This window comes from Hyperolius riggenbachi, chromosome 1 (genome assembly GCF_040937935.1).
Source record: "Hyperolius riggenbachi isolate aHypRig1 chromosome 1, aHypRig1.pri, whole genome shotgun sequence".
Classification (NCBI taxonomy): Eukaryota; Metazoa; Chordata; class Amphibia; order Anura; family Hyperoliidae; genus Hyperolius; species Hyperolius riggenbachi.
Window position 1 is genome coordinate 616,952,569 of NC_090646.1, and position 21,811 is coordinate 616,974,379.

The window sequence follows — 21,811 nt, forward strand, 5'->3', positions numbered from 1 at the left end:
TTGCTGGCAACTTGGGACCTGGGTAGTTGCTGCTCCTCAGGACACAGAATAGAACACCTGTGGGGGTGGGCCTTAATCCAGAATCAGGGCTACATTCAGGGGACAGGGCTTAATCCAGTAGCATGGCACCCCTCAGGACCAATGGTACTCCAGGCAATGACCTGGAATGGCTATGCCTAAAAACACCCTTGTGTATAGTGAGTGAAAAAAAGTGAAAATAAGCGTACTGGGACGGATTTCCGCACAAGGAAGGGGAGTCATCACCCAATTGGCCTAGAGGCAGAAAAAGTATAAATCCGGCCTTGTAAGGGTAGATCAGATGTAGCCATTTTCCTATTTTGCAGACGGGAGTGGTGTATTGTCGTGAACAATTTCAGGTGTTTGAGCCTTGTTTTGCAGGATGAGGATGGAAGCATGTTTTGCCTGCTATGGTGATTTTCTCTGTGTGCAGCGCAAGGTCAGGAGAGAGTGTATGAGATTTGCACCGTTGCTATATTTTGGACTGCTGCTCGGCGTTGCTAGCCCCAGAGATCAGTGGCACGTGCCCCGGATGTCACCCAGGCTGATTGAGCTGTGGTGCCTCAATGGTGGGCATGCTGGGAGCTGTGGTGCATTAATCAGGGGTATGCTGGGTGCTGTGGTGCCTCTATGTGGGCATACTGGGTTCTGTGGTGTCATGCTTGGTGCTGTGGTGCCTTTATGGAGGCATGCAGGGAGCTGTTTTTCTTCTATGGGGGCATGCTAGGAGTTGTGGTGCCTCAATGGAAGGCCAGTAGGAACATGGGCAGGGCTGGATTTGTACTCTTTACCGCCCTAGGCCACTGTCACCAGCCGCCCCGCTTCAGTATAGGTAGTGAGATGACTCCTCCCCTCTTCCCTCTAGTATAGGTAGCCTCATGACCCTCCAAGTATAGGTAACCAGATGACTCCTCCCCTTTCCCTCCAGTATAGGTAGCTAGATGACCTTTCCCCCCATAGCCGGCCTTTGATATGAGCGACCAGAGCGGTCGCTCAGGGCGCCAGCTTCCAAGGGGGCGCCTATAGCTGGTTGCCTATACTGAGGGCACCTACACCTGATTTCCTATACTGAGGGTACCTATAGCTGGCTACCTTTACTGAGGGCTCCAACACCTGTCTACCTATACTGGAGGCACATACGCCTGGCTACCTATGGTGGGTGATGAAGACCTTCACCTGATTTCCTATACTGGGGGCACCTATGCTTGGCAACCTATATTGAGGGCACCTACACATGAGATCCTATACTGGGGGCACCTATACCTGGCTACCTACCTATACTGAGTCTGAGGGCATTTTGGGGGGGGGGGGCGCACTGCGGTTATAACGCGTGGTGCAAATTGTCAGTGCTGTGCTATCATTCTAAATGGGGGGTGGCTAACTGTCCCACTGATTGTTTTTATTAATATTCCTGAAAGGTTCTAGCCTTCATTTTTAGCCTTCATTTTTAAGTGTATTCAGGATAATGCACTCTTTCCATCCATTCTTGGTTAATAGTATTTTTTCTATTATACATATGTGATGTGTCACGGAGATCTGAGCATTTGGCGTGATGTGTCACAAGTCAAAAAGGTAGAGAACCACAGTCCTAGGAGATATCTCAGGAGAAAAGGGGAATTGCATATGGGCCTATGTGTGTACATGCGTGTGTGTGTGTGTGTGTGTGTGTGTATATATGCACATGAGAAGAGGATGAAGGGGGGAGGGGGGGCACAAAAATCAGGTTTCGCTCAAGGCGCTGTGAAACCTAAGGCTGGCCCTGCTTCCCCCCTTCCCTCTAGTATATTTAGCCAGATGACTCCTCCCCACTTTCCCTACAGTATAGGTAGCCAGATGACTCCCTTAATCCCTCCTTTCCCTACCCCCACCGTTCAGTATAGGTAGCCAGCTCGCCTTCACACCGCAGCAGCCATCTGTGTCACTAATTTCTCCACTCGTCTCCAGTGCAGAAGCCTCCTCTTCCCCTCTGTCTCCAATGCTGCCCAAGTCCATAGCTGCCCACCACAATACAAACGTGCACAGAGAGCAAGGTGGCCATTGCACAGGTGGCTGGCAGCAGGGAGATCAGGCACTCGCCTGATCACCCTGCATTGCAGCATTTGCAAGCTTGCAAATACTGCGCCAGTTTAGCCTGCTGCTTTGGTTCCCTTCCTCCTGTGGCCTAGGATGCCGAGACCTAAATCCGGCCCTGAACATGGGAAAGTGTCCACTAGACAGTCAGGGAATGCTATGGGGGAACTGCCAGATAACCTGGCAGCAGGGAAGCCCGCTTAGCAGAAATCCAGATCAGCCAGCACAGAAGCGAAGTAACACTGCCTAGTAATGTTTAAATGACTCTGCCTATTTATGTGATATGCTGCATTTTGGGGGTTCTTTTTTATTAATGGAGAGGGGTGGCTTCATCGAACATTTTGCTGGGCAGGCCTACTTAGACCGCTGTTAAGATCTTGTAAATTTGGCTCCACCATGACCACACCCACATTCTGGTGCATGGCCACACCCATTTTCTGGCTGGAGTGCCCAAAAGTGCCCCAGATCTATTAGGATCCTAGCAGCGCTCCTGGTGACGGTACGTTCAAATATAGAAAAGGAGAAACTGCTTGGCTGCCGGGGGAGGAAGTGAAAATGTTCTACAGTTAGACATTTCACACAAACTCTAGAAGGCAGGTGCTACACTCACTTTCTGAATGCTGCCGCTGAACGGTCGCAGGACTCCAGAGTTCTTCTTCACCGCGTCATAATCCGGTACTCCACCAACGTAGATGTCAGGATTACACTTTATTTGAGTAAATCCCCCCTGCAATAAAAACACATGCTTGTCACCAGCAGATCACGCCATCCCATGCGGTCATAATCTTTTATATTATCCACTTACTTCTTATGTTTGTTAATTGACAACAAAGTAGGAAACCACCCTAATGATTTCATTACAATCACACTGGCAGAGACTCATAGACTGGATGGTAAGAACAGTGGCGTTATTAAAGGACAACCAAGGTGAAAATACACTAATGAAATCAACAATTATCTCTATCCTCCTTCTCCTAAAAATGACTTTTTAAGATATCCCACAGTTTTATTTTATATTTAAACATACTTTTTAAGTTTTTACTGTTTTATTGTTTTTGCATACTTCAATGACACATGCATTGAAGTATGCCAGAGCTAAAATCTATGAACTATTGATCCTTTTTATCTCTGTCCTGCTTTCAGAAGCCATTTTGTGCCAGGAAAGTGTTTTATAGTTGTAATTGCTTATCAATGAGGGTCCCAATGTAGTCTGACCCAGTCCTGACTCAGATAGGAACTGTCACTTACATACCTGATGTTTAACTCTTTCAGACAGAGAAAGAAAAAAAAGGAACACAGCATAGTTATTAGTGTGCTTGGCACTGTACATACCCATGTCTATCTCATCATGTCACATGTCACCTTGGGTATCCTTTAACCACTTAACGACTAGCTAACACCGACAGGCGTCGGCGGGTCGTTAGTGTTTTTTGCATGGAAACGGCCTTTCCATGCACACGTAATGTAAACACGTGGGGAAGAAATCCCTGCTGTTTACATCATACGGCACTGCTGCACAGCAGCGCCGTAAGGCAGATCGGCGATCCCTGGCCTCTGATTGGCCGGGGATCGCCGGCATATGATAGGCTAAAGCCTATTCTATCCGGTGCAGGATGGATATCCGTCCTGCGCCGCTCCGATGGTAAGGGAGAGGGAGGGAGAGCCGGGGAGGGCGGAAAGCGATGCGGAGGGGGGCTTTGAAGAGCCCCCCCGGAAAGCGTGGATAGCCGGCAGCGATCAGACCCCCCCAGCAGGACATCCCCCTAGTGGGGAAAAAAGGGGGGGAAGTCTGATCGCCCTGGCTATTTCCTGATCGGCGCTGCGGGCTGGAGAGTCCACGCAGCACCGGTCAGAAGAAAATCCCCTGGTCCTTAAGTGGTTAAAGGAAATCTTAAGTCAAATAAAAAAATGAGTTTACCTTACCTGTGGATTCTTGAAGCTCCCTGGTGTCGTCCTGTGCCCACGACGTCAGGCCGAGTCCACCCGGCCAACAGCGGGAGCCTCCGCATTGCTGGCTGGCCATGCGCCTCCTCCCTGTGCTCCTGTGGCCATGAGTGTTCTCCGCATGCGTAGTATGCGAAAATAACTACTGTGCATGCAGAGAGCACTTCCTGGGTGTGAAAGCGCGATAAGGGTGCACGCAGCTTGGGGTCGCACATGCACAGTACCCGCCGACTGGTGGTGACCGGCCAGCTCTGCGGGGGTCGTCGCTGCTGGGCAGAGAGTTAGATATCGTGGGCACAGGAGGACTCCAGGGGGCTGCAAGAAGCCCCAGGTAAGTTAAACTCATTTTTTTAATTCAATTAAGTCTCCCTTTAAAGGCACTATGGGCCCCAGCGCGAGTTTTGCATTGGCCCCTTTAAGGTCTCTGTACATATTAATTGATATGGAGCAACAAAATTGCACACACTCAAAAAGGGCGGTAATTTGGGTGCCGGAAAACATTACCGATATTCAACTTCTTAATTCCAATAGTAAAAATAGTACAATACTGTTCATTTTTACCAATATTTTACCAACACCTAACCCAATTGTATTCTCACACAGGGGCCTCCCTCTACCTAATTCTAACTGATCCCACCACTGCAAAATGACTAACTCCAATGCCTAACCTAACTGTCCCTCCCCCCTGCAAAATGCCTAATTCTAAAGACCCCCCCCCCAACTGATGCATAACCCTAACCGTCTTCCCACCATAGACATCGCTATTTGTAGTAGCTACAATTTATATAGTGGGAGGCATCCACAAATTGCCACTTATCGTGGCTATTAACACTGGTGCCTATGGTAGCGCTCTCACTTTCACAACAACTCCGGCATCCAAATTACCTAATTCCCCAAAACCTGCCATGGCCATCTGCCATGTCAAAAACGGTTTGCTAATGATTACAACTATTTGAAGCACATACAAAGATGATCATTACCAGCCCTGCACTAATGAAGAGTTAATACAGCAGTTGAAGGAGTGCTCTCTGGTCCAAGGGCCTAAGTGCAGTCACTACATCTGTATCACCTGCTGTGATGTCACTGGCTAAGAACCAAACCAACCTACTAGTACGTGTTCAAATTGAGGGTAACCGGAGCGCCCAGAGGAATACTTGTGACACAGGAGGAGAATATACAAATCCCATGAAGAAGACAGGATGCTTGGTGGGGATTGTATCCAATAATCCAGGACAGCAGCACTGCAAGGCTTCTCTTACTACATTGAGAAGTTTCGATGTGTTACAAGCCGAACTGAATTTCCCTTCCATAATTCCTCCAGCTCTAGACTGGTAACACAATGTAATCACAATCTGCACCCAATAAAATACAGTCACACTGGCAATCTGCTATTGTCTATCCATTTACAGTATATGAATAGCAGTTGAGAATGGGTGAGGACCAAGCTGTAACCAACAGTGATATTTTCTTCTAAAGGCTGCCATACACTGGTCCATTTGCCATCAGATCGACCAACAGATAGATCCCTCTCTGATCGAATCTGATCAGAGAGGGATCGTATGGCTGCCTTTACTGCAAACAGATTGTGAATCGATTTCAGCATGAAACCGATCACAATCTGTGGAGCTCCCGCCGCTCCCCCGCCAGCTGTACATTACCTGCTCCTGCCGGCGTGAGTCCCCTGGTCTCCGCTGTCTCTTCTCCGCTGAATTCCGGACCGGCTGGCTTCACTTCACGTCCGGGGAAGTTTAAACAGTAGAGGGCGCTCTACTGTTTAAACTTCCTGCTGGGACAGGAAGTAGCCATCCGGTCCGGAACCCACCTATCGACGCACTCCCGACCCGCCGGCGATAGAGGGAAATCTTCCGCACGGACGGAATGACGGGAATCGCCGGGAACGATCGATTTTGGACGGAAATCGATCGTTCGGTCAGCGTTTGCGCGACAATTTCACAGCCGATTCGATCACAGTGATCGAATCGGCTGTATATTGGCGGGAAAATCGGTAAGTGTATGGGTCCCTTAAGATTTCTCACTGGAGATGTTTTCACACCTTATTGATAAAACACCTTCTCAGCCACCAGCAAGCTAAAAAGTATTCAAAACATGTTGCAATGTTGTGATGTTACTTCTGAGTACTCTGCCTAGATGATGAAAAATAATTTTCGCAGTTAAGATGAGAAAACATCTGTTAGGCCCAGTGCACACTGGGTGGATCCGCCGTCCGCATCCGCTTGAAAATCCGCGTGGCTAATGTATCTCTATGGGCTGGTGCACACCGGCGGTTTGAGGTTTTTAGCAAGCCGCAAACGTGCCTCTTGCTGCACGTTTGCAGTTTGCTTAAAACCTCAAACCGCCGGTGTGCACCAGCCCATAGAGATACATTAGCCACGCGGATGCTGATGCGGATGCGGCCGGCGGATCACATACAAAATCCGCTCTGTGTGCACCCGGCAAATATCGGCTCTCTGCTCCCAAAACCGCTAGCGTTTTGACGATCTGCTAGCGGTTTTGGTGTGCACTGGGCCTTGAAGTGGACCTGAACTCACAGGACAAAAGGAAAACATGGAGAAATGCACCCTGTATGTATTTAGAGAATTTAGCCTGTGTAATTCCCCCTTATCTGTGACTAATCACAAGCGTAATTTGATCTCTCAGCTGTGTCAGCTCAGGAAATTCCTCTGCCTCAGCAGAGCAGCCAATTTGTAAACACAGGATGTTAACCCTATGTCTGCTTCCAAGAAAGTAGGAAGTAGATACACTGCAGATTTATTGAAGACCGATTTCCGATCATTTTTCGATCGATTTCCGACTGTTTTCCGTTCACTTCTCCTGGAAATCGATCGCTCGGAAATCAGTTCGGACATGTTAGAAATAATCGATCTGACAGTAAATCTGCCAGAAAATCTCATAGTGTGTGCCAGGCATAATACTTTTAGCCATAGACCCTGAACAAGCATGCAGATCAGATGTCTGACAGAAATCTGACTAGATTCGCAGCATGCTTGTTTCAGGTGTGTGATTCAGACACTACTACAACCAAAGTGATCAGCAGGAGTGCCAGGCAACTGGTATTATTCAAAAGGAAATAAATATGGCAGCCTCCATATGTCTCTCACTTTAGGTTCCTTGTAAAGGACACCTGAAGTGAGAGGGATGTGGAGGCTGCCGTATGTATTTCCTTTTAAGCAATACTAGTTACTTGGCTATCCTGCTGATCCTCTGCCTCTAATACATTTAGCCATATAGCCCCTGAACAAGCATACAGCAGATCAGGTGTTTCTGACATTATTGTCAGATCCAGAACTGGGACAAGGTCCTCCAGCACACAAGGCTGAGACACCAAAGTGCGCCCCTCCATCCCTGCCACCCCAGCCGTCACACACTGACTGCTATTAGACTAAGAGGCACCCAGGGCCCTCAACATTTTAATCTCTAGTTATTTTGCTTGCAGTCACTGCCATGTATCCCCTTTTCTTACGTCTCTCTGCTTCAAACCCAATAGGGGAATGACAGCTGAGTGAGTTGTGCACCCCCTCCTACACTGCGCCCTGAGGCTGGAGCCTCTCTTGCCTCTGCTTCGGTCTGGCCCTGGTCAGATCTGACAAAATCAGTTACATGCTTGTTTCTGGTGTGATTCAGACACTTCTGCAGCCAAATAGATTAGCAGGGCTGCCAGGTAACTAGTATTGTTTAAAAGGAAATAAATATGGCAGCCTCCATATTCCTCTCACTTCAGTCCTTTAAGCTTTGGACACGTTAGGGCTCGTTTCCACTAGTGCGGCGTGCGTCTCGTAGACGCACGCCGGCACTGAGCGGGTGGGCGGGATCGCAGGCGATTCCCATCAGCCGTGCCATGCACGGCTATGGGAATCGCAGCCTCCGCCGCGAATTCTGTGGGGGTTTCCGGCCGAATCGCTACTGCAAGCGGTTCGGCCGGCGGCGCCGTTGTCCCCTATGGCAGAGTTTCCCCGCGCGATTTGCCTGCGGGGAAACTCTGCGGATTCGCGGCCGTTTCCGCGAGAGTGGAAACGGGCCCTCAGATGAAACTCAGCCAAGGCAGGTGATAACGATTGCCTCTGCCGAGAATCTAGTGTGTGAACAGCAGCCCCAGATGCCTCGACCAGTGATGAGCCTGGCGGACCAATTCAGCTGACCTACCCATTAACCCCACGTGACATGACTTCTGTGCCGTTCCCTTGGCCCTCCGCTCCCTCATAGCAACAAGCTGTAGCCTAGCAATGCGTCAGTACAGCCTCGGCCCTGCAATGTGGCCCAAGGGATCAGGTCCCAATCCCTGCTGGGCGACATGCCTCGTCTATCTATACAAAAATTTCAAGTAGGGCCGATGTATGCCGCCGAGACAGACAATACAAGGAAGTGCTGTCATCTCCCAGTCCCAGAATACAGTGCTCCAACATCACTGAATGCCGCTTCTCCTCCCACAATCACACCACAAACCTCTGACATCCCCTCTACTTGTCTCTGGCTGTCCACTTGTAATAGGCCGATCTTTGCTGTCCGAGAGACTCTCAGCTCATGCCACTCGCCAAGGCTTACTGGACTCTCACTTCTGAAAGGAGAAAATAAAAGGTGTAAAACAGTAGCCACAGGGATACATAGAAATATCAGCATGTAAAAGTGCTCTCCCTCAGTATGTTTATTATATGTAGGCTTGCTACATTACAGCTTTTATTATTATGTGGTGGCTCTGACTATCTCTGACTATCTAGCTGTAGAAGGGCTGCCACAATTTCCAGGGACTGAAAAGTAAACACTCATGCCAGGAATACGTCTTTTACTTCAGAATAAGGTGGGAAAGGTTTAACATTTCTTTTGAGTTTTCTCCATTGGAGAGAATTTTGCACATTTCCGGTCCAGACAGGTTGTTTGGGTCACATAACTAAATGACATAACTGACTTTTCTCTAGGACAGCCGCATCATACAATATATGAAAGTAGAGTGCCAACGCAACCTCCTATACACAATGAAAATGTGTGGTGTGTGTGTCTGTTTGTGTGCGTGGTGGGGGGGGGGGGGGATGGGCACCTTTAAGTGGTATTAGCCTCTGACATAATATTGAATAAAAATGTGTGTTTCCTACTTTTTATCACCCATGCAGTTGCTTTTGTGCACAAGTATTATTATTCATTTAGAAATTACAAGTTCACAAAGTACAGTTTATTTGCTCTGAAAGCTGCCATTGCATTTTATTCATAACTGGTGTAGTTATATTGTAATGTACCCAGTAATGATTTCTGAGCTGCTGTCTGTGTTCTGGACACATTAGAAGGAGTTTCTGCACTGCCAGGGAATGTTTACATTATTATTATTTATATAGTGCCAACATCTTCCGCAGCGCTGTACAGAGCATATATATTGTCTGGTCACTAACTGTCCCTCGGAGGAGCTCACAATCTAGTCCCTACCGTAGTCATATGTCTATATCGTGTAGTGTATGTATTGTAGTTTAGGGCCAATTTAGGGGAAAGCCAATTAACTTATCTGTGTGTTTTTGGGATGTGGGAGGAAACTGGAGTGCCCAGAGGAAACCCATGCAGACACAGAACATACAAACTCCTTGCAGATGTTGACCTGGCTGGGATTCGAACTGGGGACCCAGCGATGCAAGGCGAGAGCGCTAACCACTACGCCACCGTGCTACATTCTTCTCTTGATACAATTAAGTAAACACAAGATAATGTTATCACCAGTTGGGATGCAGCTCTCACTGCAGGGAGCTTTCTATTGCAAAAGTAAGTCCTGTGTTTAACTGTTTGAATGCTGTTTTGCTTTAAAAAAATTGTGGTAATATATTATATACTGCATCTTTTAGAGCAAAGAGGAAATGCTGGGTTTCATACCACTTTAAAAATCAGTAAAATGAAACCAGGGAACAAGGTTTTGTGTTATAGCATCCCATCCTGAAATATCGCGTTTATAGAAATAGGGCCAAACTACTTTGGGAATAAAAAGCTGGCATATATGTACTTTTATTTACAAAACTGGAACCTATGATTTATCATAGCTTAATGATCACAGACAACTTAAGAAAAAGCCTACCCAATGTCAAGGAACAACCCATGGGTGCATCTATGGTAGCGATTAGATTGTGAGCCCCTCTGAGGCACAGTTAGTGACAAGACTATACTCTGTACAGCGCTGTGGAAGATGTTGGTGCTATATAAATACTAAATAATATTAATTTATAGCATATTTTGCCTGGGTGAGTTTGCTGCTGTTGTGGTACCCCAATAAACATTGAAATCCCTGCTTCTTTTACCTCGTAATCATATTGAAGGGATATACGGTATGTTTGACAGTTTACCTGTACACACACTTGATTGATGTCGTCACGGGGATTGGGGCACAATCCCTTAAGCGAAATCGATGGGCCGAGGCTGTACAGATTCCCAGTCAGTCAGCACATTCCGTTGTAATGCAGAGAGGTGAATGGCCAGCGGAGCACACTGATGTGACATCACGCGGCAGGCGGGGTGACCAGCAAGAACAAAGCTGTCAGTTTTGCTAAAGAGTTAATCCGCATGGCAGATTGGTGGCTGAATGGCAGTCAGGGATTGGGGGCAGCTGTAAACACGCCAGATTATTGGTAGAGTCAGACGATATCGGCTGCCTTAGGCTACTTAAATCTGGTGTGTGTGTTTTCAGGTGCATACACACCTTTGGCTTATGTCGCCCATCAGGGACCAGGAACCAATCCAACTGGACTGACATTGCAGGTCCAGCCAGTTCTGTTGCTATGCTTTTGTTGGGGGTGTTAGACGACGATGGAGGGACAATGGACCAGCGCATAGGTTACGTCACATGGCTGGAGGGGGAGTGGCGTGCACAAAGGAGTTGGCAGTCACTCGGCCGAGATGATCCGCTGTACGGATCACTTGATTGTCAGCTGAGGTGGTCATTATCAGCCAACTCAGACGACTTTAGTTAAGCCTGTGTACGAACCTTAAAACGCCACAGTCTAATGTAGGGATAGTGGTTCCTTTTTATCATGTTTGAATGAGTATTTGTGTGCGAGTGGGCAAAGGGTTAAATGACTTTTCTGGCTCACAGACCTCCCTCATGACATCACATCTTGGACTCACCTTATCACAGCTGTCCCAGATCCACAGTCAAACCTCAGCACCACATAGCCGTTCACCATGGTGATGGAGATGAAGTCTTTGCTGTTAGTGTCATAGCTGTAGAGTATGGTCCCATCATCGGAATCCGGTCGGAATGTCATATCAAACTCCATGAAGGAAAGGTAATGGTGCGGCTCAAAGGGCCACCTTGTGGCAGCGAAGGAACGCGCTGTCTCATTAAACTGTGGTATGGCCAGAATAAAAGCTGGAATAGAAAAAAGTTTTAAAATATGAGTCATGGAACCTGAGTATGATAATCAGCGTTACACAATATGGCATTTGGGCATAATATACATGAGGCTTATATACTGAGCATTCTTGGAGACCAGACATTATTTTCACTGGCTTCAGAACTCTCAGTAAACAAACATTCCACAGAGATTACCTGACAGGACTAAAGATGTCGCCATCTGTGATCAATTTCATAATGTAAATCGGGGGGAGGAAAGATTTTACAATAGGCGAACACTAATTTATAAATGAAACAAAAAGCATTTTTATTCATTACATTATTTTCACTACAGTTTCTCTTAAAAAAAAATACTAAAACAAACACAAGAGGAGATCTAAGAAGAGGATGCGCATGGGGAGAAGATATGGTTACTGCTACTAAAGTCCGGCATTATCTAGGACAGCTTCAGTAGTGGCTTTCAACTTTACAGTGAAGGGAAAGATTGAGCCTTCAAAGTGGAAAGAAATTTCGTCTCTGCTTTAAAAAATAAGCCACAACATGAGAACCATTGGGGGGCGTGGTCAACATGGAGACCTGAGCGGACGCGTGGTGAGGAGCTCAGCTGCCTGGCAGTTATATTCCTTGGTATTGCTTATCAAGCATCATTGAACAAGAGCTGCAAACTTACCCCAACGTGCCCAGGATCGCTCTAGCACACGCTGGATAACTGGTTTGACCCCCCGCGGGAGGATCCAGGGGGAAACAGTCTCGACCTCCAGGCTCGAGGGAACACCTCAGGCCCTGCACACGAGAGAGCGGTATCCCTGCGCTACTCTCCATACCAACTACCTGCAATGGCACAACGCACCAAAGCTAACAAGGACAAGGAGAAAGCACCAAAGACTAAAGCACCAGAGGAGTCCTTGTTGGAGCCGTGCACGCCGAGAGTGAAAGGCAAACCTGATAAAGAGGTGGAAGGTAACATGGCGGAGGAAGAAGAAACGGAGCCACTCCCTCCATTCGTTGAATTCATTATGGAAGCAATACGATCCTGCCAAAACACATTAACCATGAAAATTGACCACCTAGATGCAGGGATGGGTCTGCTTCGACAAGATATGACAACTATAAGGGAGAGGCTCGGAGCTGTTGAACGGCGCACCTCTGACACCGAGGATACTGTGAGAGAGCATGGAGTCGCCATACCTGATACGAAGAAGCGGCTGAAACTTTTGGAGGATAAATCAATAGATGCCGAAAATAGAAATAGGCGCAACAACCTTCGCCTGCTCGGGTTGCCAGAAGGGTGCGAGGGGAAGGATATCCCAGGCTTCGTGGAGACACTCCTGAAACGGCTGCTTCCAGAGGACACCTTCTCCCCCTTTTTTACTGTGGAAAGAGCACATCGGATCACAGGGAGGAAGAATCCACCAGGGGCATTTCCTCTAATTTTTAATCTTTAAACTCCTCCACTATAAGGACCGAGACAGCATCCTGACGGCAGCAAGGAAAGTAGGAGATCTTATGTATGAAAACCACCGGCTGATGATCTTTCCTGACTTCACCACCGAGACCTTAAAGCAACGGCAATCTTTCATACAGGCCAAAACCAAGCTACGGGAACGGGGTATAAAGTACTCCATGCTTTTTCCGGCTAAGCTCCGAGTTGAATACGGAGAAGAAACTAAATTTTTTGAAAAGCCTGGAGATGCTCTGACCTGGGTTGAATCTCTCCCTCCTGCCCGAGATGGATAAGCTATCTCTTCTTTTATTTGCCTTCCTATCCGTGAGTACTCTGATACTTTTATGCCATATTAACCTTCTTGGTTTTGCTCCTGACCACAACCGGGAATCTTAAATGTAAAGCTACTGTTTTGTGTTTACTTGCTGGGGCTTCAACCGCTGAGGAACCCTCCGGACCCTGCCTTACCTTCCCCCCCCCCCCCCTCCCTCTTTTACTGTTGTCACTGCATCACTACGGAGGTGACTGTATTTTTGCCTACTGTCCTGCTACAGCGAAGAAGAGGTTAAATACTCTGCTCAATAGACTGCTTTATTATACTCCTATGTGAGCACTACGAACGTATAATTGCCTGATATATGATGTGCAAATACTTAATGTAACTGTGCCTTAGCGTATCTATAGTGTCTGTAATAAGCTTTATCTACTGCCTACTAACCGAAAGATAACCTCTATGACCCCATAATGCTTATCTCCCCAACTGTTTCTGCAGCGGCACCATGTCGTTGTCCTCAATAAGATGTCTTCCCAAAAGCACTGTTTTATTATACATGTCAGTGATTGATTCCTGTGCTGGTCTACTGTGGGGCTGTGCTTCGGTGAGTGGGTTTATTGATTCATCTGTTTAAGCGTAACCTTATATGCAACATGTAACCCTTATCTACGGGGCTGATAATTGTACTTTCGTGCTGCAGGCGCGCGATAGTTTCGCGCCTTTACACTCTAATGGCTTAGCCAGGTTCAAAGATACACTTCTGCTACTACGCGCGCTTATGACGCTTGAATGGTGATATGCGGATCCCCTCACACGAGGCAGAGCCCTACGGTGTAAATACCTACGGTTTTTATAACTTCTATGATGGTAATCCGATATAACTTTATAAGTTTGTATATTTATGCCCTCGTTTTAGGGGAGCGGCTCCTGTATTAACAAACATATAACCTGCCCGATGTATGATGTGCAACTACTTCACATAACTGTGCCTTTGTGTACCTATAGTACCTGTAATGAGTTCTATCTGCTGTTTACTGACTGAAAGATAACCTCTGTGACCCCACAATGCTTATCTTCCCAATCGCCAACTGTTTCTGCGGCAACACCATGCTGTTGTCCTCAATAAGCAGTTTTCCCAAAAGCACTGTTCTTTCCTACACATGTCAGTGACTGATTCCCGTGCTGGATTACTGTGGGGCTGTGCTTCAATGAGTGGATTTATTGATCCATCTGTTTTAGGCGTGACCGTATACGCGACATGTAACCCTTACTCACGGGGCTGATAATTACACTTTTATGCTGCAGGAGCGCGATAGTTTCGCGCCTCTACACTCTAACGGCTCAGCCAGGTTCAAGATATACGTCTGCTGCTGCAAGTGCATGAGACGCTTGAATGGTGATGCGCGGGTCCCCTCACACGAGGCAGGGCCCTACGGTATTAATACATACTGGTTTCAAACTTCTATAATGGTAATCCGATATAACTTTATAAGTTTGCATATTTATGCCCTTGTTTTAGAGGTGCAGCTCCTGTATTAACCAGACCCCTTATACTTGATACCCACGTGATGATAACCCCATACTCTGAAAACCTAGACTAGAACCGTAATATTCCAGCTTGAAGAATTGAGGTAATGTTTATAGAGGTCTCTAATATTTGATGCTTAAGCCGCTATGTCCGCATACCTTAACACTTCCCCGCACTGTACTATTTCGGTAGCTGTCAATAACCTCTATGGTGATATTTAGTCACGCTTCAGATGCCCCCCACTCATATCTTCTGTAGCCCTCATTCATGATAAACAAGCTAGCTGCAGACTCAGTTGGCATGATTAAATGATTAAATGCAGGTGTATCCTAGCACAGGAGTCGATACCCTTAGGTTTATATGCTGAAATAATTCTTATCATAGTTTTTGAACGGAATAATGGTGGTTGCCCTGGGTAGAGGGGGCGCCGAGGAGCTGGAATCTGTCCGCTGTGAGCGAACACATAATTCAACGGATGCCACTCTATACAGACGAACAGAATAATTCAAGTTATACTTCTGTTGTAATATTATTCTGCCCCATAGAGGGCACCAGAGTACTATGTCATTTATGAATAATATGCCGCTGTATAAGGTAATTAATCCTGCATACTATACTGAAGCCTGGGCGACTGTATTCCTGCTCTTCTGTGCTGGGTTCTCTGTTGAATAACTCAGGGCTATTGGGGTACTATATACAGCCACATAATGCAGTAGGAAATGTGTATGTTAGTCCTTATCTCACTGAACAGCTTGCTCTATGACAAAACAAGGAATTAAACAACACCCCTCTGCAAATACGATACAATGACACGATACGCTTGGTCTAATAGTGTACTCTAATCCTCCTTCCCTTCCCCCCTCAAACCACGGTTCCCTCTATGTCCTCTCTCCTCTCCCCCACCTTACCCTACCCCTACCTTCCTTTCCCCATCCCTATCCCCCCCCCACTCCCGCTTCCCCTCCCTAGTTGGGGGTTTTTCGTATTCTTGGCCTTATGGTCAGTTATTCTCGCTTCCTCAGCAAAGAGACACAACAGGCAGGTTCATTAAGACAGGGAAGGAACCACTATCATTATAGCAGTACTTACTTCCTTATATATACGGAGAACACTCTATCACTACTCTGTTGCAACAACTGCTATAAGTATTCACTGTCCATGATTCTTGGTATGGGACATCACTATTGTTCATGGTTATGACAGTAACGCTCTGACCTTTAGGTTTAGAAAATGCCACCTATGCAGGAATGTGTATGAGCATACAGTATTTCCCACTCACTGGATATGTATTACCGTTCTCAAAGTTCATTTATTCTCTATGGGCATATTATATTACAATTGATGTTTGGTTAAAGGTTCCTTGTGCCCCCAGCTCAGGTTAGAGCTGGGTGTTGCTGGGCAGCGGTTCTCCCCACTATGTCCGCTTCCCCTCAAAGGTGGTACCCGTAGGTAGGATAGTTCTCTAGAGAGATAGCTAAGGGACCGCCTTTGTAAAGGTTTTTCAGTTAGGGCGCAGACAATCTCACTCCTACTGGTTATGGAAAGAGATGTAGGGCGGGGGGTTTTTGGGGTTTATAAAGGTTTACTGTTTCTTTATGTGCTAAATCTGTATACTTTTTCTCTCTTCTCCTCCTCCTCTTTCTCTGGCTCTGAGCTCATCTTACTGTTGTATTACTTGATGGATAGATACTCTGATACTATGATCTATCCTCAACGACTCGAGTACTTAATGTACATGACAACTATAGCAACCAATCATGGATTCACTTAAATGTGTTTCATGGAACGTCAGAGGGCTGGGTTCTAAAGTTAAGCGATCACTTGTGTTTAATTACCTAAAAAAATACTCCCCACATATATGTATCCTGATTGAAACTCACCTCATGGGCAATAAAATACTTTCACTTAAGCGCCCCTGGGTCGCGCACCATTACCACTCAGCCTATTCTTCTTATTCTAGGGGGGTTTCAGTGCTAATTCATAAAAATGTTCCTCTTAAAATAATGGACTCTATTTGTGATGACATGGGACGGTATGTCCTTCTTAACTTTGAACTTTATGGCATGGAATATATACTTGTGGGTGTATACGCTCCTCCCCCGGTAAATAAGCAACTCTTTTATGATATTATATCCCAATCTTCTAGGTGGCATGGCGACAGACTTGTTATAATGGGTGATTTTAATGCAACCATGGATCCAGCTCTAGATAGGACCGGCAGTTCAGCACGGGAGGGAAGGGACCTACAATTGTGGGCGGAGGGTAATCAGGTACGGGACCTATGGAGATGGAAACATCCTACGCAGAAATCTTATACTTGTTTTTCTTCAGCTCATAAATCCATGTCTCGTATTGACATGGCTTTTGCCAGCCCCGCTATACTTCCTCAAGTTCAAACCATCGATATTTTGCCATCAGGTATTTCTGACCATGCCCCCATTATGCTTACCTTAACTGTCTCTACTGCACCTCAAGATAGACTCTGGAGAATATCCCGCTTCTATATTAATGAGCCGCTCATCCAACCTCAAATAACACAGGCTATACGCAACTACTGGGAAATCAATGCTAATTCTGCGTCAGATGCGATAGTATGGGACGCAGGAAAGGCTGTTGTTAGAGGGCATTATATGTCTGAGCTTAAAGCATATAAAGCTAACTCCAGGGCGCATATTCTTTGCCTTGAAACTAAAATAAAAGATGCTGAAAATAATTTTATACAGAACACTACTCTTGATAACTGGAGAACGTGGCAACAACTGGTTCGGCAATGGAAGATAGCCCTTGTATCCTTAACTAAAAATGCCATGTTACACCAGACCCAACGCATTTTCGAGTTCGGTGACAAGAACAGTAAACTACGTGCATGGCTATCTAAAGATATTGGTGTGCCCACAGCCATTCCTGCGATCATAGATGACCGGGGTATTCTCCTAGTAGATCCCAAACGCATTAACCAAACTTTTACTACCTTCTACATGTCACTATATTCGTCCAAAGTACAATACTCGCCCACGGAGCTAGAGACATATCTAACTAACATCAACCTTCCTAACTTATCTGAGCAAAATAGAACTATCCTTAATAAACATATCACAATAGAAGAAGTTCAAATAGCCATTACAGAACTCAAACCAAATAAATCCCCTGGCCCAGATGGCCTTCCATCTGAATACTATCACTGTTATTCAGATGTATTAGCCCCAAGACTATGCTCTCTATTCAATAAAGTACTAGAAGGTGACCCCTTACCGGATACCTTCTCTGACGCTGTAATAGTGTTAATACTTAAACCAGGTAAGGACCCGACCTTGTGTGGATCCTACAGACCCATCTCTCTCTTAAATACAGATGCTAAGATCTTGGCGAAAATACTGGCCAATCGGGTTAAGATGATTATCACCACGTTAATCCATAGCGACCAATCTGGGTTTATGCCCAATAAAGGCACGGATATAAATCTACGTAGACTATTTACCAACATAGCTCTTCCCTCCTCGGTGTCTGACCGTAGGGTGGTTGCCTCGTTAGACACCGAGAAGGCATTTGATTCTATGGAATGGACATATCTTTGGGAACTACTGGGAAGGTATGGGTTTGGTGACGAGTTCATTAAGTGGGTCAAAGCTTTATATAGATCTCCCAAAGCGAGGATTCGCACTGGAAACACCCTTTCCACATCCTTTGCTTTACACCGGGGTACGCGCCAGGGCTGTCCCCTCTCCCCATACTTGTTTGCCTTGGCAATTGAACCCATGGCAATTCTACTACGCGAATCGGATCAAATACAAGGAATCCCAATTGGCAATATAGAGGAACGGGTATCTCTCTATGCCGATGATACTTTACTATACCTTGGGGACCCAGAAAGATCCTTGACTGCAGCTCTTAATGTGATCACAACCTTCGGCTACTTCTCCGGCCTGTGCATTAATAAGAGCAAGTCTGTCGTCATGCCCCTAGACAATATCCAACCAATAACTACTTCTATCCCTTTACAATTGGTGACGCAGTTTCGGTACCTAGGCATCAATGTGACTAATGATGTGCAAGATTATTTCAAACTTAACATCGCGCCCGTGGTGGAAGCCTTTCGTGGGAAATCTAGATCCTGGAAACAACTACCATTATCGCTTATCGGGAAAATAAACATTTTCAAAATGATTTTTCTACCCAAATTCTTATATGTATTACGGCAAACCCCTACCACCATACCTAAAAAATTCTTCAAAAACCTTCATTCTCTAATTACCACATTTGTTTGGACGGGCCAGACCCCGAGAATTGCTTTTAACACACTACAACTACCCATAGATCAAGGGGGCCTGGCTCTTCCGAACATGCAACTATATTATTATGCGGCTGTCCTGGTGACGGCTCGATGGTGGTTTGGACAAGATAGTTACAACCCCGCGGTAGTTGCTGAAGCTGCTCAAATGGGATCCTACGAGAGGCTTACAGTTTTGGTTTTTAGAGGTACAACGAACGATCATAGGTGCACGATTCCGATGACTACAGTATGTAAGGTATGGGATGAGGCTATCCGATATATGGATGGAGATCGATACACGTCCCCTCACACCCCCATATGGGAAAACCCTAAGTTACAACATTTTATGCAAATACCGGACCCAATATTATGGGCTAGATCGGGAATTAAGTCCTTGAAGCATATTATTGGGGAGGGAGTACTCATTTCTTTTAATGACCTCAAACAAACATTTTCCCTTTCAAATAAGATGTTTTTTAGATACTTACAACTTAGGCATGCCTTTTCGGCACAATTTCCCGAAGGAGCTCCCACTCTAACAGGTAGTGATATGGAGCAGACACTCATGACACGTTCTCTTGACAAACCCCTATCCACATTATACTCAGCCCTGGTGGGAAGAGGCACTGAAAAACTTCTCCTGTGCCAGACCAAATGGAATCAAGATATTCCGGGCCTCGATAATAATGACTGGGAAGATATTCTAAATGATTTTATTAGACTCCCGATCTCCGCTAGAGATAGACTGGTACAAGTCAAATTTTTACATAGGACTTACCTCACCCCTGAAAGGATGCACAAGATATCCAATGCCAATAGCATACTATGCCACAGATGCTCTAGTGACACAGGCACCTTTTTTCATATGTTCTGGAGCTGCCATAAGATTATACCGTTTTGGGAAGAAATCTTTTCCATTATTAATGAAATCCTAGACTCCCAGTTTTTCTGTACACCTAGATTAGCCCTGTTAGGTTTATTCGATGAGCCCTCATGTAGTAAATACACACAGTATTTAATACGTATTTTATGCTACTATGCTCGAAAGGAAATTTTAAGAGTCTGGAAAGGTGAGGCCCTGCCTTCCATTAATCTCTGGAAACGTATGATAAATAAAGATCTTCCACTGTTCCGCATGACATACAAGAATCGTAACTGTCCACAGCGGTTTGACAAGGTCTGGGCACCATGGTATAATAATATTACAACTGCGGGATCCAACCCTGAGTCCTAACGGGGCGGAATAGCACCGTTTAATATAACCTCTTAAGACTCGTGAATATTATCAGGTGTGCCCGGAGATGAGCTCGGAGCCACTTCTCTTTTCTTCTTTTTCTTCTCTCCACTTTTTCTCTTCTTCCTCCTTTTCTTCCTTCTGGTAATACTACCTGTTTCTCCTCCTTTTCCTCTTACTTGGCAGCGCTGTCTCCTGCAGGAGGTGACTATAGGATTGATCTAGCCATTACATTAATATTCTCTGTTTTTATATCATATCATTATTATGACATAATCAAGTCTTCACAGTATATGGTGGATATGATTATGGTTTGTGTAATATGTATGAACATTATGATACAGGTTTTTTTATGCATACCCTCCCTGCGTGGATGCGGTGCTGCAGTGTATGTGTAATATTTTTCTTCTATGAAACAATAAAATTGATTTGTTAAAAAAAAAACATGAGAACCATTATGGAAATCCTAAAAAAAACCCTGAGGCCAGCTTCACACTATAAACCAGCATTAGCCATGCAATACGTTGCATCTGTCATACCGCATTGCACCGCCAAAAACAGGCTTCCAGGGAACACAGCGCTATTGCACGGTGTTCCTTGTTTGGCCACCGGCCAAGCAGGAAGTGACGCGTGTGTGATGCGTGCTTGCCGTCACTTCCTGCTTCAGGTATGCGGAAGTGTGGTCCGCGGTGTACTGCGCAGTAGTTCTGCACCTGCACAGTACACCACGGACAACATGGGTCTGATTGACAGCAGCACTTAGGCAGGCACAGTAAGGATGACCTTGAGGTTGGCCTCTGCACTGGTGGGTACCCGGGGTCGGCAGCTGCGAGCGCAGTGGTGGCGTGGGACATGTAGGCTGCAAGGAACTGGAGGAAGCCCCAGGTAAGTATTTTAGGGGGCAGCATTTTATAGCAGACAACTCCTTTAAAGAAACACGCCTCGCAATAACTAACATGACTTCTGGGACGATGCAGATCCCCGCAAGTCGACGCAGCAGTAACGTAGTTCTAGCCCTGTGTCGGGATGCAGTGAAAACTACACTTCCATTGCGCCGTGCCATAACGCGGCAGTATGAAAGTCACCATAGACTTTCATTGCCTGGTGGTGGGCTGCGGTAAAAATACCGAACCGCACCGCCCCGGTGTGAAAGGGTCCTGAAGTTTTACTTTGTTTCACTTGCAGAAGGCACTTAAAGAGAGTCTGAAGCGAGAATAAATCTCGCTTCAGACCTCATAAATAGCAGGGGCATGTGTGCCCCTGCTAAAACGCCGCTATAGCGCGGCTTAACGGGGGTCCCTTCACCCCCAAATCCCCCTCAATACAGCCGGGGAACGCTTCCTGGTTGGGGCAGGGCTAACCGCCGCAGCCCTGCCCCACGCGCGTCTGTCAGCGCGTATCTCCGCCTCTCCCCCGCCCCTCTCAGTCTTCCTTCACTGAGAGGGGCGGGGGAGAGGCGGCGATGCGCCGCTGACAGACGCGACTGGAGGCAGGGCTGCAGCCGTTAGCCCTGCCTCCAGGAAGAGACAGCCAGCGACTTTTTCACGACACACTTTTGCGGGGGGTGGGTTGGGGGTGAAGGGACCCCCGTTTAGCCGCGGGATAGCTGCGTTTTAGCAGGGGCACACGTGCCCCTGCTATTTATGAGCTCTGAAGCGAGATTTATTCTCGCTTCAGAGTCTCTTTAATGCGG

At 46.4% G+C, this 21,811-nt stretch overlaps 1 protein-coding gene across 2 annotated transcripts in view; it reads right to left on the bottom strand.

The window, feature by feature from the left end:
* The window catches only part of LOC137528865 (pikachurin-like), a 328,823-nt gene that overhangs the window by 32,527 nt on the left and 274,485 nt on the right, over window positions 1–21,811 (bottom strand). For both annotated transcript variants that reach the window (XM_068250585.1, XM_068250579.1), the window contains exons 15-17: window positions 11,140–11,383; window positions 8,494–8,605; window positions 2,699–2,815 (exon numbers count right to left, since the gene is read on the bottom strand). In XM_068250585.1, the coding sequence (XP_068106686.1) occupies window positions 2,699–2,815; window positions 8,494–8,605; window positions 11,140–11,383 (473 nt within the window). The remainder of the gene's footprint in view (window positions 1–2,698; window positions 2,816–8,493; window positions 8,606–11,139; window positions 11,384–21,811) is intronic.